The sequence below is a fragment of the Stenella coeruleoalba genome, assembly GCF_951394435.1.
Source record: "Stenella coeruleoalba genome assembly, chromosome: 19".
Classification (NCBI taxonomy): Eukaryota; Metazoa; Chordata; class Mammalia; order Artiodactyla; family Delphinidae; genus Stenella; species Stenella coeruleoalba.
In genome coordinates this window covers 48,551,082-48,566,545 of record NC_137165.1, presented here as the reverse complement: position 1 = coordinate 48,566,545, position 15,464 = coordinate 48,551,082, and the positions used below count along the sequence as shown (strand labels likewise).

General features: G+C 45.0%; 1 protein-coding gene and 1 long non-coding RNA gene across 2 annotated transcripts in view; one reads left to right on the top strand and one right to left on the bottom strand.

Annotated features, from left to right (window-relative positions):
• Positions 1–5,528, top strand: part of FOXK2 (forkhead box K2) — a 71,511-nt gene extending 65,983 nt beyond the window's left edge. Inside the window, exon 9 of the mRNA XM_079904008.1 lies at positions 2,153–5,528. Within this exon, the coding sequence (XP_079760134.1) occupies positions 2,153–2,349 (197 nt within the window). The 3' untranslated portion in view covers positions 2,350–5,528. The remainder of the gene's footprint in view (positions 1–2,152) is intronic.
• On the bottom strand, positions 5,035–15,301 carry LOC307177183. Its single transcript, XR_013824994.1, has 4 exons — positions 13,190–15,301; positions 6,782–6,899; positions 5,652–5,844; positions 5,035–5,168 (listed from the first exon to the last, which is right to left on the bottom strand). It is a non-coding gene; the product is annotated as an uncharacterized lncRNA (long non-coding RNA).
• Between the last annotated feature and the right edge of the window lie 163 nt (positions 15,302–15,464).

Here is a 15,464-nt window from a genome sequence, read left to right as displayed (position 1 = left end):
ATTGTCATAGCACATTGTCACAGCTGCCCTCTCACCCTTGGGAAAGGAAGCCCGTCTCCCCAGGAACGTGCGTTGAGCTCCAGTTACTGCCACCACGGGCATAAGGAGGGCACGGAAAGGAAAGCCTGGCATTTTGATGCCCGGTGTTCATGGGCAGTGGAGAGGTAGGGTGAGTCCAGCTGTGAGGTGGGCTCTTGGCCCTGGCTTCAGTCACAGTTGCACATGTGTGGTTCACTAGCATGGTTATGGCTGTGTTATTTCTTCAACGACTCCTCATCATTTTGGTCAGATACGGAGTCTTGGGCCGACACCGTGCTTAGGTGGCGTCCCACCTGCTCACTGTAGCCTGAGTGCCCCTTTGCACTCTTCCTGCTGAGATTTCTCCTCTGCCCACTCCTCAGTCTCCCTCACTGTCCTGGTCCTTTCCTTTTCTTTCTGTCACCTTTCTTAAGGGTCTGCAGTTCATGGTTAGCGGAAGACCCTGCTCAGCCTGGCCTAGGAACCACGCCATGCCTGCTTGGGAATCTGGGACCCAGGCTCCACCCACATCCCTGCCTCCCAGACAGCAGGCCCTGCTCTCTGCTGCCCCGCCCCAGCACACCAGCCCCTTCTTCCAGTCACATCATTTTTCAGGCTTTGACCGTTTGCACTGATCTACCGTTAACTCCATTCTGCTCTGATTCTACAACCACTAAATCCTCCTGAAATAGCATTTATTCAAGCCAGAATGGGGCAGCTCCTAGACTAGCCAAGGCTCTGGGTCTCTGCCATGGACTGCAGCAGTGAAGTGTGTGTCCTGCTGGAAGAACCCAGGCTCCGTGGCAGTGCTGCCCCAGCACCACACATGCCCTTATTCATGAAAGTGACACAGCAGTCGTTCTTGAGAGATGACACTGGAGGTGGTCAGAGGCCCCATGTTAACCAGGGTCCAGCTGCTGATCCCTTTGTTCCCTAAAGGCATGCACGTGAAATTTCCTTACACAAACTCCTACTGGGACTTTCGATTGGAATGGTGTTGAATCTGGAGATCAAAGTGGAGACACTGGCATCCTGGCAGTGTCAGAGCTGCCCTTTCTTTGACCTCAGTCTGTGTCCCGTGGCTTCCTGTCTCTCATTTTGTAGACCCTCCCTCATCTCACTTAGCTTCAAGTTCCATTTCTTGAGAGGAAATTCTGTAATCCCCGTGCCAGCTAAAGCGGTATGTTAAACACCTAAAGTTATAAAGCTTGGCGTAAACTCCTTACACTTACAGCTCTTATGCAGCATGCAGAGCAAACTGTCATGAGTTGCAGCAGCCGTAATGTCTACTTACTAACATCAGTGTGGCGGGACAGCACGCGTGTCACTGCTGGGACTCAGGCGTGCTCAGGAGACAGGGTCGCTGTTCCCAGCTCTTTGTGCCCTTATCTTTCTCCATCTGGCCACCTGCTGCCATGGTCCTAAACCTCCCTCGGGGCATGAGGGCATGGGGTGGGAGGACAGGGGTCTTCCTGGACAGGATGCTGCTTCTCCAGGTCACTGTGCATCCTCCAGCACACATCCCACCCCCCACTCACCCCCAAGCCCCTCTGAGTGGAATAGCTCCAGGCTCCTCCCAGCCCAGGCCTGCTTTCCCCCTTGGAGGAAGCAGCACTTCCAGGTGTGGGACGACCAGTTTGCCTGGTTGTGCAGAGCACAAGGCAGGTGAGATCAGAGGTGGTGGAGACCCTTGTGCCCAGTGAGAGCCCCATGAGGAGGAAGGGCCCCTCTGTGATGAAGACGGGAGAGAAGAAGGGCTTGGGTGGAGGGGTGTGGGGAAGCCGGCCCAGGGCGCGCAGAGCTCCCTCCCTACAGGCTGGGCTCAGGAGAAGGTGTGTGGCTCCGATGCAGGCTTGGCTTGCTGCACCCCGATCCCCTTCTGGGTTTGGGGACTCTGCATCGGGGAGAAGCCGGCAGCAGCCCATGGGCCAAAACAGCAAAGCTATCTGCTCTGTGCCCCACCTCTGCCTCAGTCCCTTTACCCCTCCTCTCGCTTCAGCAAGACAGCACACGATTGGAAGCAATAAACAGATGCCGGCTGTTCATAAACAGACTCACTGTTCACGTGGTTAATGTGTGGTGGGGACGAGGGTCCATCCAGAAGCACGGGCGCTGACTCACTGTCTCTCCACAGCAGCGGCGAGTCCCTTGCACATGCTGGCGACACACGCCTCGGCGTCGGCCTCCCTGCCCACCAAGCGCCAGAACGGCGACCCGGCAGAGCAGCCAGAGCTAAAGCGGGTCAAGACAGAAGATGGCGAGGGCCTCGTCATCGCCCTGAGCATGGATGCGCCGCCGGCAGCCGTGCGGGAGAAGGGCGTCCAGAACTAGCGGCCAGGGGAGTGTTTCTCACTTTAACGTCAACTCTGTGGTGCCAAAAGGAGACACTGCCTCTCACCGACGCTCAGAGCGCGTTCCCTCGGTGGGTAGAGGGCCCTGCGGTTGGACTTCACCTCAGCACTGGAAACACAAACCCAGGTGGCCTTAAAACTCCTTAATTTAAAGACTGAAGTCACCCCTGAACAAAACCACACGCAGCAAAGCTGGGCTCCGGCAGTGTCTCCCCGCCCAGCGCTCAGCTTAGTTCCGAGTAGATACTCTCAGTCCTTCCGAGGGAGGACGCACCCGGTGCGAGCAGGCCTGCTGGGCCGGAGCCACCCCGCCACCAGTAGACAAGACAGTATTTTGTTGTTCACATGTGGAATTAGAATATTTTGAGGTGTACTTTCTTTCTTTACAAAATAATGGGGTCTTGGACATTTCAGATCACTCCATTTCTACTCTGGTAATTTTGGAATCACACAGGACCTTTTGTGTGGATTTCATTTGGGGAGAAGAAACAAAGTAGTTTTGTTTGTTTTTGTTGTTTGTTTTCAGCCTATGGAATGATTTACTTTTGTCTGTCCTGTTTAAGTTAAGTGGAGCTACTTGACATCTACAAATTTTCCACGTTAGAGCAGTTACCTGAATTAATCCACCTCCATTTCCGTGTGTAAGACGGACAGACACACAGACGGACACCCGCGGGCCACTTGTAACCCTGACGGAAAGAGCTGCCAGGCTCGCGGAGCTGCACTTACCCATTTCTCTTTCTTGCTACTTTTTGTTGTTTGTTTCTTTGTGTTGACCTTGTCCCTGGCATAATTTTCCACTCTAAGTAAAACAAGTCTCCTATGTATTGTGTATGTTTAAAACAAAAGAACTATTACTTCTTCATTTGGAAAAAAAGATTCAATCTTTTATCACACACCCTTTTCAAACAAACGTCACAGATCTCTCCGTGGCACGTTCGCTATTTTAGGTGCCGTCACCAGCTCTCGGCATCGTCCGACCAGCCGGCCACCCGATGATGGTGCGGTTTGCCCCCCTCATGGCAGGAGCAGCTGCTGGGGTGGAGCAGAAGCTGCCTGTTGATACAAGGGTCTTGGAAGCAGGCACCCTCCGTCCCGGTAAGCATTGGAAACACCTAGGTTGCTTTCTGATTTGTAATAGGAAATTCCCCTCAACCTTTTAGAACTGAATTCAGTACTAAGGCTGACTTCTCTCCTACAAAAAATAAAAGCGAAAGGAAAGGAAACAAAGGTGAGAGAATGAGAAGTAGGAGGCCCGCACGGCCTCAGCCCATGTTCCTCCAGAAGAAAGCCACTCACCTTTCCAGAGGGTTCTGGGGGTCAGAGCTGAGCAGCATGCAAACAGAAAGAGGGCTTTGGCCTTATTGTGAATTTTTAAATGTCATCGTCATTATTTATTTAAATGTAGTTATTTTGGTATTTAATTTTTTTTTTAAAGAGAGGAAAAAACCCCTGTATTTTCCTGGTGGAATGAAACAGCTCAGAATGGTATATTTAGGCAATTTTAAAACAGTTATTATTTACCTAAAGACCAAATATGATAAACCTGTTCTAAGTATTGTGTGTCAATCCATGGTATGGAGCTGTCACAATGTTGTTGCAGATAATGCATATTAAAAATTATGAAATTACTGCACACTAGCTGGATTTATAACTCAGCCATTTAAAAAATAAAAACGAAACCATCATGTGAATGAGACCACGTGTGTGACAGTAGCAAAATCTAACTTGCAGACTGCAGCACGGATGGATCAGAGCACCTCAGGGCAGCAAGCTGCATCTCCCAGCACTTTACAGATACCTTGGAATGTATATTTTTTTTCTTTTTACTCAGAAGGTTTGCAATTTGCAAAATAATTCGGATCTGCCGTGTCCTACATGTGGGATCGGGTCACTCCACTGAGTGCTCCAGACCTTAGTCATGGCCACCGCAGCCCCCTAACCTTGAGCTCTGGGGAGGTGAGTGGACAAGACCACCCTGATGGGGAGATGGCCTGGGCAACACTAAGCAAATGCCCTGTGCGTCCTCCAGGAGACGCATCTCCACAGCCGTCCAGAAAGACTCGGGTAGATTTTCCCTGCATAAGCCCAGTCCATCAGTTGATTATTTCTGAGCCTAAAATGTAGACTTTATGGGCCTGGAGGGATTTCTGCTTGGTTTATAGGTAAGAAAAGTACCCTGTTCTCAAATTTAAAGAAGGGAGAAGGTTAGTTTTGGCTGCTGGGAGCTAGAGCATGCCTTTTTCAAAGGTGGGGCATTCTCTTTCCTTTTTCCTTCTGTCTTATTCATTTGGCTCATTCATTGGCACACAGGAATTTAAGAATATCAAGGAGAGGGCAGGAAAAGGAAAACATAGATTAACAAACTACCGTGTCCTGGGCACTTAAAAATTTTTTTAAATTTAGCTTTGAATCCCCAGGAGCCCTTCAACACCCACGAGTCACTGAGCTTGTGTCCTTGTGGCCCCACTTGATGCCTGGTGCTACATCAACAGTCACATTGCAATTCACTCCCGCCCGGCTGTCCACTGGTGGTTCCTAAGTGTCTCATTTCAAAAAGTCTCTGCTTTGACTTCTGCCAAACTTCTGAGCTCCCTCAGGGACTAGAAATTTCATTTCAGCAGCTTTGCCCTGAACCAGACAAAAATACAAAAGGGAAACTCACACGTGATCCAAGTGATGTGGCGCATCCCAAGGTGTCTATGCATGGTTTTTGGATTAATCTTCCTCTCACGTCAGTTGAGTCTCCACCCGGACAGCTGAGCTCCTTAAATGCATCACACCTCTCATCGTCCTCTCCTAGAACAACAGAGTAGAGGGGGCCATGGTCAGAAGGGGGTGGGGCGTGTCAGGACTTGGGATTTCTGTGCTATGTTACACAAAGAGACAAGTGACAATCTTCAAGTCCTAACCTCCACTATTCTAGAAGGTATAGTGGTGATTTGTGTGCAAAGATTTGAAATTTTAAAAGTACCAAGTTCCTGAAATTCAATAAAATATTTTTATTAATTTTAATTGAATACAGAGTATCATTGTCATTTTGATAAGCTTAAGCAGGCATGCTTTTTTGCTTTTTTTAAATGCTCTCTGAGCACACCAAAGGCCTAGAGCACTGGAGCGGGTATTCGAAGGAGCTGCTGTGAGGACAGCAGTTCAGGCTTCTTGACTCCACCAGAAGAAAGGAGGCATTGAGTGTTTGCGTGTGAAAAGGGCATTGGGTCACAGGCAGCGATAACAGTCTTGCTGGCTTTCAATCCATCATGTTAGAGTTTTCAAACTTACTTTGAGGTTCTGGTTGTAGCTGCCATTTCTTCTGCAGACTTGCGCCTCAGCTTGAGAAAGATCATTGCAAACAGCCTGAGATACATCCTCCCATGAGATGAAAATCTTGTCTAAATAGGCACATGGTATTCCGGTCCCCACACTGTTAACACTTGGATTGTCCAGCTCCTAGAAGGTATGGATTGCTGATGTCCTGAGGGGTAGGAAGAGGAAGGGAGAATACTGAAATGACACGAAGTCCCCTTTGGGAGCTAAATGAAGCTCAAGCACAGAGTGTTCACATGGAGTTTTGTTCTTGACATTGATGTCCTAGTGTAAAAACAGTTCTATTAGCGTAAAAGAGCTGCTCTTCGTGTACTGAGACTCTCTCTCCTAACAAAAGGGCGCATTCCTAAATGTTTTTTTCAGATCTGCTGTCCATGTTGTTTTTTTTAACAAATGTATTTATTTTATTTATTTTTTGGCTGCATTGGGCCTTCATTGCTGTACACAGGCTTTCTCTAGTTGCAGCGAGCGGGGGCTACTCTTCGTTGTGGTGCGCGGGCTTTTCATTGCAGTGGCTTCTCTTGTCACAGAGCACAGGCTCTTAGGTGCAGTCCATTTTGTAGATGCTTTAAAGTGCATTAGGTCTTACCTCCCCCTTCTCACTCAGGAAAAGCTCCTCTGGTAATTCATTAGGGTCGCCTTGTTGAAGTTAAACTGAGTCAAATAGAGCTATCCTACAGGATAACCTACCTTTACCCAAGAAAAAGATGTTGAAGGCAGGAGGCCTTCAGGTATAGGAAACAATTCAGTAACTCTGATAAGAGGTCTTTCATGTAGCAAAAGCCATGTTAGTTATTGCGGAGAGGCCCACATTTAGTCTCTAAGGAAGATATAGGGGGGAATTCCCTGGTGGTCCAGTGGTTGGGACTCTGAGCTTCCACTGCAGGGGGTACAGGTTTGATCCCTGATCAGGGAACTAAGATCCCGCATGCCATGCGGCACGGCCCAAAAAAAAAGGGAAGGCATTGGGGCATGTCATGAAGCTATGTGCAGTTGCCATATGGTAAGTTCAGTCCTAAATATGGGAGGTGAAAGAACCCATAGTATGTAGTGATTTAAACTGTAGCCTGTTGGCCAGCACTCACCGTAGGTCTCTGTGGAATACTGCCTCTTGTTGTTACCCCTCCATGTTTACATCCATAGCAATACAAAATTAGATTTTAACATGGGTCTCTCAGGTGATCTCTGATGAGATGACTAAACCTGTGGGCACAAAATTTTCTGATTTTAGAAATGTCTTTCTGAGGTCTCTGCCCTGTGTCTCACCCATTGGCTGAATAAATAAAGCAACTGTCACAGTCCTCTGAAAAAGAAATAGTAGCAAGGGGGTTAAAACTGGAAGAACAACCAACGTGGTCATTATTTTCCTGAATTTTTCTCCCCTCTTGTATCTCCTGATGTAGACTCCAGGACAGCCTGAATATCAGAACTGCATGTTAGGAATGAACATCAGAATACCCAAGAGAAGCCTTCCCCTCACAAGGGAAGGGGGCCCCTGTGGGACACGTGGAGGGGAATCACAAAACTGTATACCTGTAAGCAGGAGCCCTGGAGACACTGAGGACTCAGAGAAGAGGAATTGGGAAAGGGGACACTTCTAGTCCAAAGAAGTTGGGGGCAGGAGGGAGAAATACTTTTCTTTGGCCCCAAGGAGTATGCAACATCACAGGGAGGCTAAAGCCTGAGACTTAGCCAAGGGCCAGGAAAGCGGGTACCTAGGAGACAGGAAGTTAGAGAAAGATTCTCTAGGGCTGTGTATGGCATCCTGGGCTCACCCTCAGCTGCACATGCCTGGAACTGACTGAGGAAGCAAAGCAAAGTCTTTATTAATTGAACTCCCGTGAAGAATGGCCCCAAATAGCACTGCAGAGCTTGGGAAACAACTGACCCCCAACAACTGACCCCAAACCACAACCCACAGAGGGCAGGTCGGCACATTTATTCTGAACCTTGCCAGGTTATTTGCCTGCTTAAAAAAAAAAAAAAAAAGATTCTACATTCTCTACAGGATTTAAACAGGACTCAGAGCTTCATAAAATGAACAATGTCCAGAATACAGTTCAAAATTACAGTGTACAAAGAGCCAGGAAAATCTCTTAAGGGGAAAGAAAAGAGATGTCAACTTAAGCATGTTGGAATAATCAGAAAAGGACATTAGCTTTCTATGGCTTTAATTACTGTAACCAGACTCCATGAAGTAAGGACAAATGCTCTTGAACCAAAAGCTATAGAACTTAACAAATGAAAAATTCGGTGGATCAACAGAAAAATGCTCGGAAACAAACGAACCTTAGCCTCAGGGACCTGTGGGACAATATAAAAAGATCAAATATACCCTGGGTTAATGAATTCACAGCAAGAGGAGAAAGACATCGGTGTTTTAAAAATAATAATAACAATGCCTAAAAATGTCCCAGATATAATTGTAAAGATTCACAAAGCTCCAAACAGGATAAACTCAAAGAAAAACCATGTCAAGACACACCACTGGCTACTGACACTGAAAACATTTTATCTTGAAAGCACCCAAAGAAAAGTTACTACATCCAGAGTAACAATCTGAATACAAATTTATCATCAGAAACCATGGAGGCCCTATGACTAGAAAAATTTTAAAGGGCTTAAGGTAACTCAATCTGGAATACTATATCCATAGAAAATATCAGGAGTGCAGATTAAAAGATATTCTTAGATGAAGGAAAACTAAGAATTCTTAACCAGTAGAGCTGCTCAAAAAGAAACGCTACAGGACATTCTTCAGGCAAAAAGTAAACAACAGAAACTTTGGAACTTCAGGAATGAAGGAAGAGATCAACAGAAATGGTAAATATCTGGGCAACTATAATAACTAGTTTTTCCTCTTAATTTCTTTAAAATATTCTAACTTTCCAATGTAAAAGTTTTAACATTGTCTATCAGGGTTTTCAGTGTATGTAAACTTAACACATATTGACAAAAGTATAATACAAAGGAGGAAGGCAAAGGTTTGTAGGTCTCTACATTTCTACACTGAAGTGGTAAAACATTCTTAAGTAGACTGAAAAGCTAGCTTTGTCTGTTGTAGTCACTAGTGCAATCCCAATACCAAACAAAGGTAAAGGAAAAATCCAAAAGGTAAATTAAAATGGAATGCTAAAATTTATTTTGAAATAACACGAAGGCAGAGAACAGGAACCCAAAGGGGAGGGGACAAGCAAAACACAATAATATGGTAGGATCTTATCAATAATTACATTAAATATAAATAGTCTAAATAGACCAATTAAGAGTGTGTCAGTTGGATCAAAAAATAAAACCCAACTTACTTTAAATAATATGGATAGGTTAAAAGTAAAAGGATAGAAAAAGTATATCCTGCGAACACTTGAAAGTTGGAGTGACTATATTAATGTCAAAGTAGACCTCAGAATAAGGAAAACTATCAGGCATAAAGATGTTACATAATGATACAGGGTCAATGCACCAAGACACACAACAGCCCTAGGGTTCCAAGCACCCAACAACAGTGCCTCAAAATAAATGAAGCAGGGACTTTGGTTTCAGGTTCCACGTGTAAGGAGCTGGGAAGCTGCCACTTCCTCCTAACACATAAATAGTGCAACAGCCCAAAAATCAACAACTCGTCTTGGAGCTAAGAGAGGTGAGGGTGCAGGGCAAACCACTACCCCCAAAATAGGAGAGACAGATGGGCGAACACAGGAGTGGAGACTACCACGGGGACCGGTGCTGGGCTACAAAAACCTCCCCTGTGAGCAGTCAACTGCTGGACAACTCTGAGAGTTAATGCCCCAGGGGAACCCAGTCTTAGGGGTTTCCCACACTTTTGTACATTTTACTTCCAGAAACTCAACCAGGTTCTCACAGAAAATATTGGAAAAAACCAGGGGAGGGGAAAGGAACCATGTTTGAAATAGACCAGAGCACTTTTTTTTTTAGGTTCTTTTTTGATGTGGACCATTTTTAAAGTCTATTGAATTTGTTACAATATTGCTTCTGCTTTGTTTTTTGGTTTTTTGGCCACAAGGCATGTGGGATCCTAGCACTCTGACCAGGTATCAAACCTACACCCCCTGCACTGAAAGGTGAAATCTTAACCACTGGACCGCCAGGGAAGTCCCTAGAGGACTGCGTTCTTAACGAAGCCTACCTTCAGGAAAAAAGAGTTAACCAGAGCCTACCTGACCTAGAAGGGAAATTCCCAACCAGCCCACTCTAGCCACCCTGTCCCATCTAAGAGGGAAGAAAACCTGAGAAACTCTTATGTAGTTCATAGCCCAGAGGCACAGGCTCCCTGAGACCTGCCCATAGGACTGTACACCGCTGCCCTGCCCCACCCCCATCCCGCACCTTACCACGTCACTGAAGACCTGTGTACAGCAGCTCCTTTTATCCAGTACACCATATCCAGTTGTCAAGAAAAAATTACAAGTATTAACTAAAAGGAAAACAATTTGTAGAGACAGAGCAAGCATCGGAACCAGACGTGGCAGGGGTGTTGGTGTTATCAGACGGGATCTAAAACAACTAGGACTAATATGTTAAGGACTCTAATGGATAAAGTAGACAGCATGCAAGAACAAATAGGCGATGTAAGCACAGAGACGGAAATCCTTAAAGAACTATAAAGAACATTGTAACAGAAGTGTCTGTGATGGGCTTGCTAGTCGACCGGACACAACTGAGGAGAGAATCTCTGCACTTCAGGATGCATCAATAGAAACTTTCACAAGTAAAAAGCTAAGAGAAGAAAGACTGGGAAAAATAAAAATAAAAAGCAGAACATCCAAGGACTGTGGGGGCAGCTACATAAGGTATAACCTATGTGTTACAGGAGTACTAGAGAAAATGGAAGTACCAGAAAGAAAGGAGCAGAAGAAATGTTTGAAACAAGAATGAATGAGAATTGCCCCCCAGATCCAGGAAGCTCAGAGAATACCAATCAGGATAAATGCAAAAAACAACTACCTAGGCATAACATTTTCAAAAAACAAGGACAATACAAAACAATAACAGATGTGGTAGATATTAATCCAACTATATCAGTAATCACTTTGAACATCAATGGTCTAAATATACCAATAAAACACATAGATTGTCAGAGTGGATCAAAAAGCAAGACTCAACTATATGTTGTCTACAAGAAACTTTAAATATAAAGACACTTAATATAGATTAAAAGTAAATTAATGGAAAAAAAGACATCATGCTAACACTAATCAAAAGAAAGTAGGAGGGGGCTTCCCTGGTGGTGCAGTGGTTGAGAGTCCGCCTGCCAATGCAGGAGACATGGGTTTGTGCCCCGGTCCGGGAAGATCCCACATGCCGCGGAGCGGCTAGGCCCGTGAGCCGTGGCCGCTGAGCCTGCGCGCCCAGAGCCTGTGCTCCGCAACGGGAGAGGCCACAACAGTGAGAGGCCCGTGTACCGCAAAAAACAAAAACAAAAGAAAGTAGGAGGGGCTTCCCTGGTGGCACAGTGGTTGAGAATCTGCCTGCCAATGCAGGGGACACGGGTTTGAGCCCTGGTCCAGTAAGATCCCACGTGCTGTGGAGCAACTAAGCCCGTGCGCCACAACTACTGAGCCTGCGCTCTAGAGCCCGCGAGCCACAACTACTGAGCCTGCGTGCCACAACTACTGAAGACTGCACACCTGGAGCCCGTGCTCCACGAGAAGCCACCACAATGAGAAGCCCGCACACCACAATGAAGACCCCAACACAGCCAAAAATAAAAACAAATAAATTGATAAGAAAAAAAAAGGAGTAGTTTTTGTTGTTGTTGTTTTGACGGTGCCGTGCGGCTTGAGGGGTCTTCGTTCCCTGACCAGGACTGAACCCACGCCTCAGCAGTGAAAACACAAGAGTCCTAACCACTGGGCCGCCAGGGAATTCCCAGGAGTAGTTACTTTATTTTCAGAGAGCAGACTTCAAACCAAGGAAAGTTATCACTGATAAAGATGGGCATTTCATCATGATAAAAGGAACAATTCTGCAAGACAACGTAACAAAATAAATGAAGCAAAAGCTGAAAGAACTAAAATAAATAAATCCACATTACATTTTGATACTTCAACATTCCTCTCTAGGTAATTGATAAGTAGACAGAAAGTCAGCAAGGCTATATAAAAGCTCTGAGCAACACCAGTCAATGTAATTGTCATTGATAGAGCATTCTACTCAACAGAATACACATTCTTCTCAAATGCACATGGAACATTCACCAATATAGACCAAACCTTGGGTCATAAAACAAAACTTACAAGCTTTAAAGAATTAAAATCATACATAGTATGCTCTTTGACAATTAGGGAATTAAACTAGAAATCAATAATAAAGATATTTTTTAAATCCTCAAATGTTTTGAAATTAGACATCATATTTTGAAATAATCCATGATTCAAACAGGAAGTCTTAAAGGGAATTAGAAAATAATTGTAACAGAATGAACATGAAAATATATCAAATTTGTGAAATGCAGCTAAAAGTGTTTATAGGGAATTTTATAGCACAAAGAAAACCTAAAATTCAGTCATCTACAATTCTACCTTAAACTAGAAAAGAATGAATATAACCCATAGCAAATAATCAGCAAAAATTGAAAAAATAAATAAGGAGAAAAAAAGATCAATGAAATCAAAGCTGATTCTTTGAAAAAAAAAAAAATCAACAAATTAACTTCGACTGGAATGACGGAGGAAAGAGAGGATACAAATGACCACCATCAGGAATGAGAGATGGGCTCTCTGTGATAAGCTCCGTTGCTCTACCTACCACCTATTCACCCTATTATGGAGGCAGTATTCCCACCCTGTGTACATGGGGGTGGCTGGACGTGACACTATGACACTGGCCAGATGAGATGAACTGTAGTTTATCAGTCACACATACGCACACCCGAGGACACTGCAAGCCAAGTAGGATCACATGGGCGTCACTTGGGAACACAGTGAATAACCTAGGGCTACAGGAGGCAGGCTTTGTAGTATCAAGAGTTGGGGACTGAGAGACAAATACCGTATGCTAACACATATATATGGAATTTAAGAAAAAAAATTGTCATGAAGAGCCTAGGGGTAAGACAGGAATAAAGACCCAGACCTACTAGAGAATGGACTTGAGGATATGGGGAGGGGGAAGGGTAAGCTGTGACAAAGCGAGAGAGAGCATGGACATATATACACTACCAAACGTAAGGTAGATAGCTAGTGGGAAGCAGCCGCATAGCACAGGGAGATCAGCTCCGGTGCTTTGTGACCGCCTGGAGGGGTGGGCTAGGGAGGGTGGGAGGGAGGGAGAAGCAAGAGGGAAGAGACATGGGAACATATGTATATATATAACTGATTCATTTTGTTGTAAAGCAGAAACTAACACACCATTGTAAAGCAATTATACTCCAATAAAGATGTTTAAAAAAAAAAACAGTGGGGGACCCCGTGCCGGGAGGATGTGATTGTTTGAATAACCCCATGAGCTGGAAGGGAACTGAAAATGCTTACTCAGGGATAAGCAGGAACTGCACCTGTTCTGTTTGATAAGGAGAGTTGTTTGGCTGGGGGGCTTTATCCATGGAAGTAGAGTGGGTAGCAGAACTTGTAGTTAGGCCATTCCAGGCCTTCCCAGCTGAACCAAATGTTAAGGCAGCACGTAATACTGAACCTTAATTGCAGGCTTCATTACCACATCCACATCTGTAAAAAGGATAATAAAGGAATCCTATGAAAAATTGTGCTCATAAATCTGACATCTTAGATGGAACAGACTAATTCCTCGAAATACACAAACTACCAAATTTACTAAAGAAATAGGTAGACAGAATAGACTTGTCAACAAATTGAATTTGTAACTCAAAACCTTCCAACATAGATAAGCTCCAGGAATTGTCCCCCCATCAAATCAGCTACTGAGCTTGTAAGAACTGTCTGAATTAACTATTTTGGAACTATGGAGTCTACGCAAACACTTGCAATATCCAGGGGAGTGCTCTATATAGAAAGGCTGGTAAATTGCAGTGAATTTTGGCATTTCACGTAGCAACTACCATCCCCCATCATCCAGCCTTGTGGCAGACAGCCATGGGGACAGCACCCCACGTTCCTGGTACAGCTTGCTGAAGTCAGGGTGGACAATAGGGACTTTCTCCTCCAAAATTCTGAGTTGTGTATTTTAATCTGCCTGGCGGTTTGCTGAGGGGCTGGTTCAGATCTGGCCATTATTTCAACACCCACAACCTGAAGTAGCTTCCCTGGCAGCATGGGTCAGGTGATTTAAAAGGGCAGAATAGCTTCTTTTTTTTTAATCTTATTGGATCCAGGAACATAAGGAAATCTGTGACAAAACATTAGCTGAACACAAGCTAAAGTAACAGACTTCAGTGATCACGAATGACAAGAAATGTAGTCTTGGGACTTCCCTGGTGGTGCAGTGGTTAAAAATCCACCTGCCAATGCAGGGGACACGAGTTTGAGCCCTGGTCCGGGAAGATCCCACATGTCACGGAGCAGCTAAGGCCACGGGCCACAACTACTGAGCCTGCACTCTAGAGTCCTCGCATCACAACTACTGAAGCCCGTGCACCTAGAGCCCGTGCTCCACAGCAAGAGAAGCCACCGCATGAGAAGCCCACGCACTGCAACGAAGAGTAGCCCCTGCTCGCCACAACTAGAGAAAGCCCGTGCAGCAACGATGACCCAATGCAGCCAAAAATAAATAAAAACTAATTTAAAAAAATCAATGTGATTCACCACATTAACAAAGAGACCATCAGACAAAACGACACAATCATTCCCAGTGGCATGAAGCTGCGAGCATGCGCCTCCTTAAACTTGGTGCTCTCAGCACCTCGTCTGCCTCACTCTTGTCTTGACTGTTCAGGTGGGTCCAGAGTGCTTAAAGAAAAAAACCTGCATTTTTCAGAGAAACATAACAGAATCCATAACAACACACATACCATTTGCAATGTCCAAGGTACAACCCCAAAGTACTAGACACACAGGTTAATGTGACTCATACACAGAATAAAAGAAAATCAATGGAGACTTGCTCTGAGAAAATCCAAATGTGAGAATTACCAAAGATTTTAACTTATGTCCTACAAATATGCACAAGGACGTAAAGAAAGATTGTTCATGTGAATGAGCAAATGAAAAAGCTTAGTTAAGAATTAGAAACTAATTTTAGAACTGACAGATTCATCTAAAGTTTAAAGTACATGGTACAGTCTTGAAAGCAGAGTGGGCAGTAATAGGTCATTTTTAAATTATGCTAATTTTTTTTAATTTTTAAAAATTTTAAAATTTTTTGGCTGCGTTGGGTCTTCGTTGCCACGCGTGGGCTTTCTCTAATTGTGGTAAGCGGGGGCTACTCTTTGTTGCAGTGCATGGGGTTCTCATTGCAGTGGCTTCTCTTGTGGAGCACGGGCTCTAGGTGCGTGGGCTTCAATAGTTGCAGCACGTGGGCTCAGTAATTGCAGTGCGCAGGCTCTAGGGCGCACAGGTTTCAGTAACTGTGGCTCGTGGGCTCAGCAGTTGTGGCGCATGGGCTTAGTTGCTCCACAGTATGTGGGATCTTCCTGGACCAAGGATCGAACCCGTGTCCTCTGCATCAGCAGGTGGATTCTTAACCACTGCACCACCAGGGAAGTCCCAATGCTATCTTTAAAAACAGGAAAAAATACTGTAAAAACTATATGAACAGCCTCAATGATCAGAGTGGGACAATATAAGGTGTTATACATGTGTACCTGAATCCCAATAGGAAAGAGACAGTAGCAGA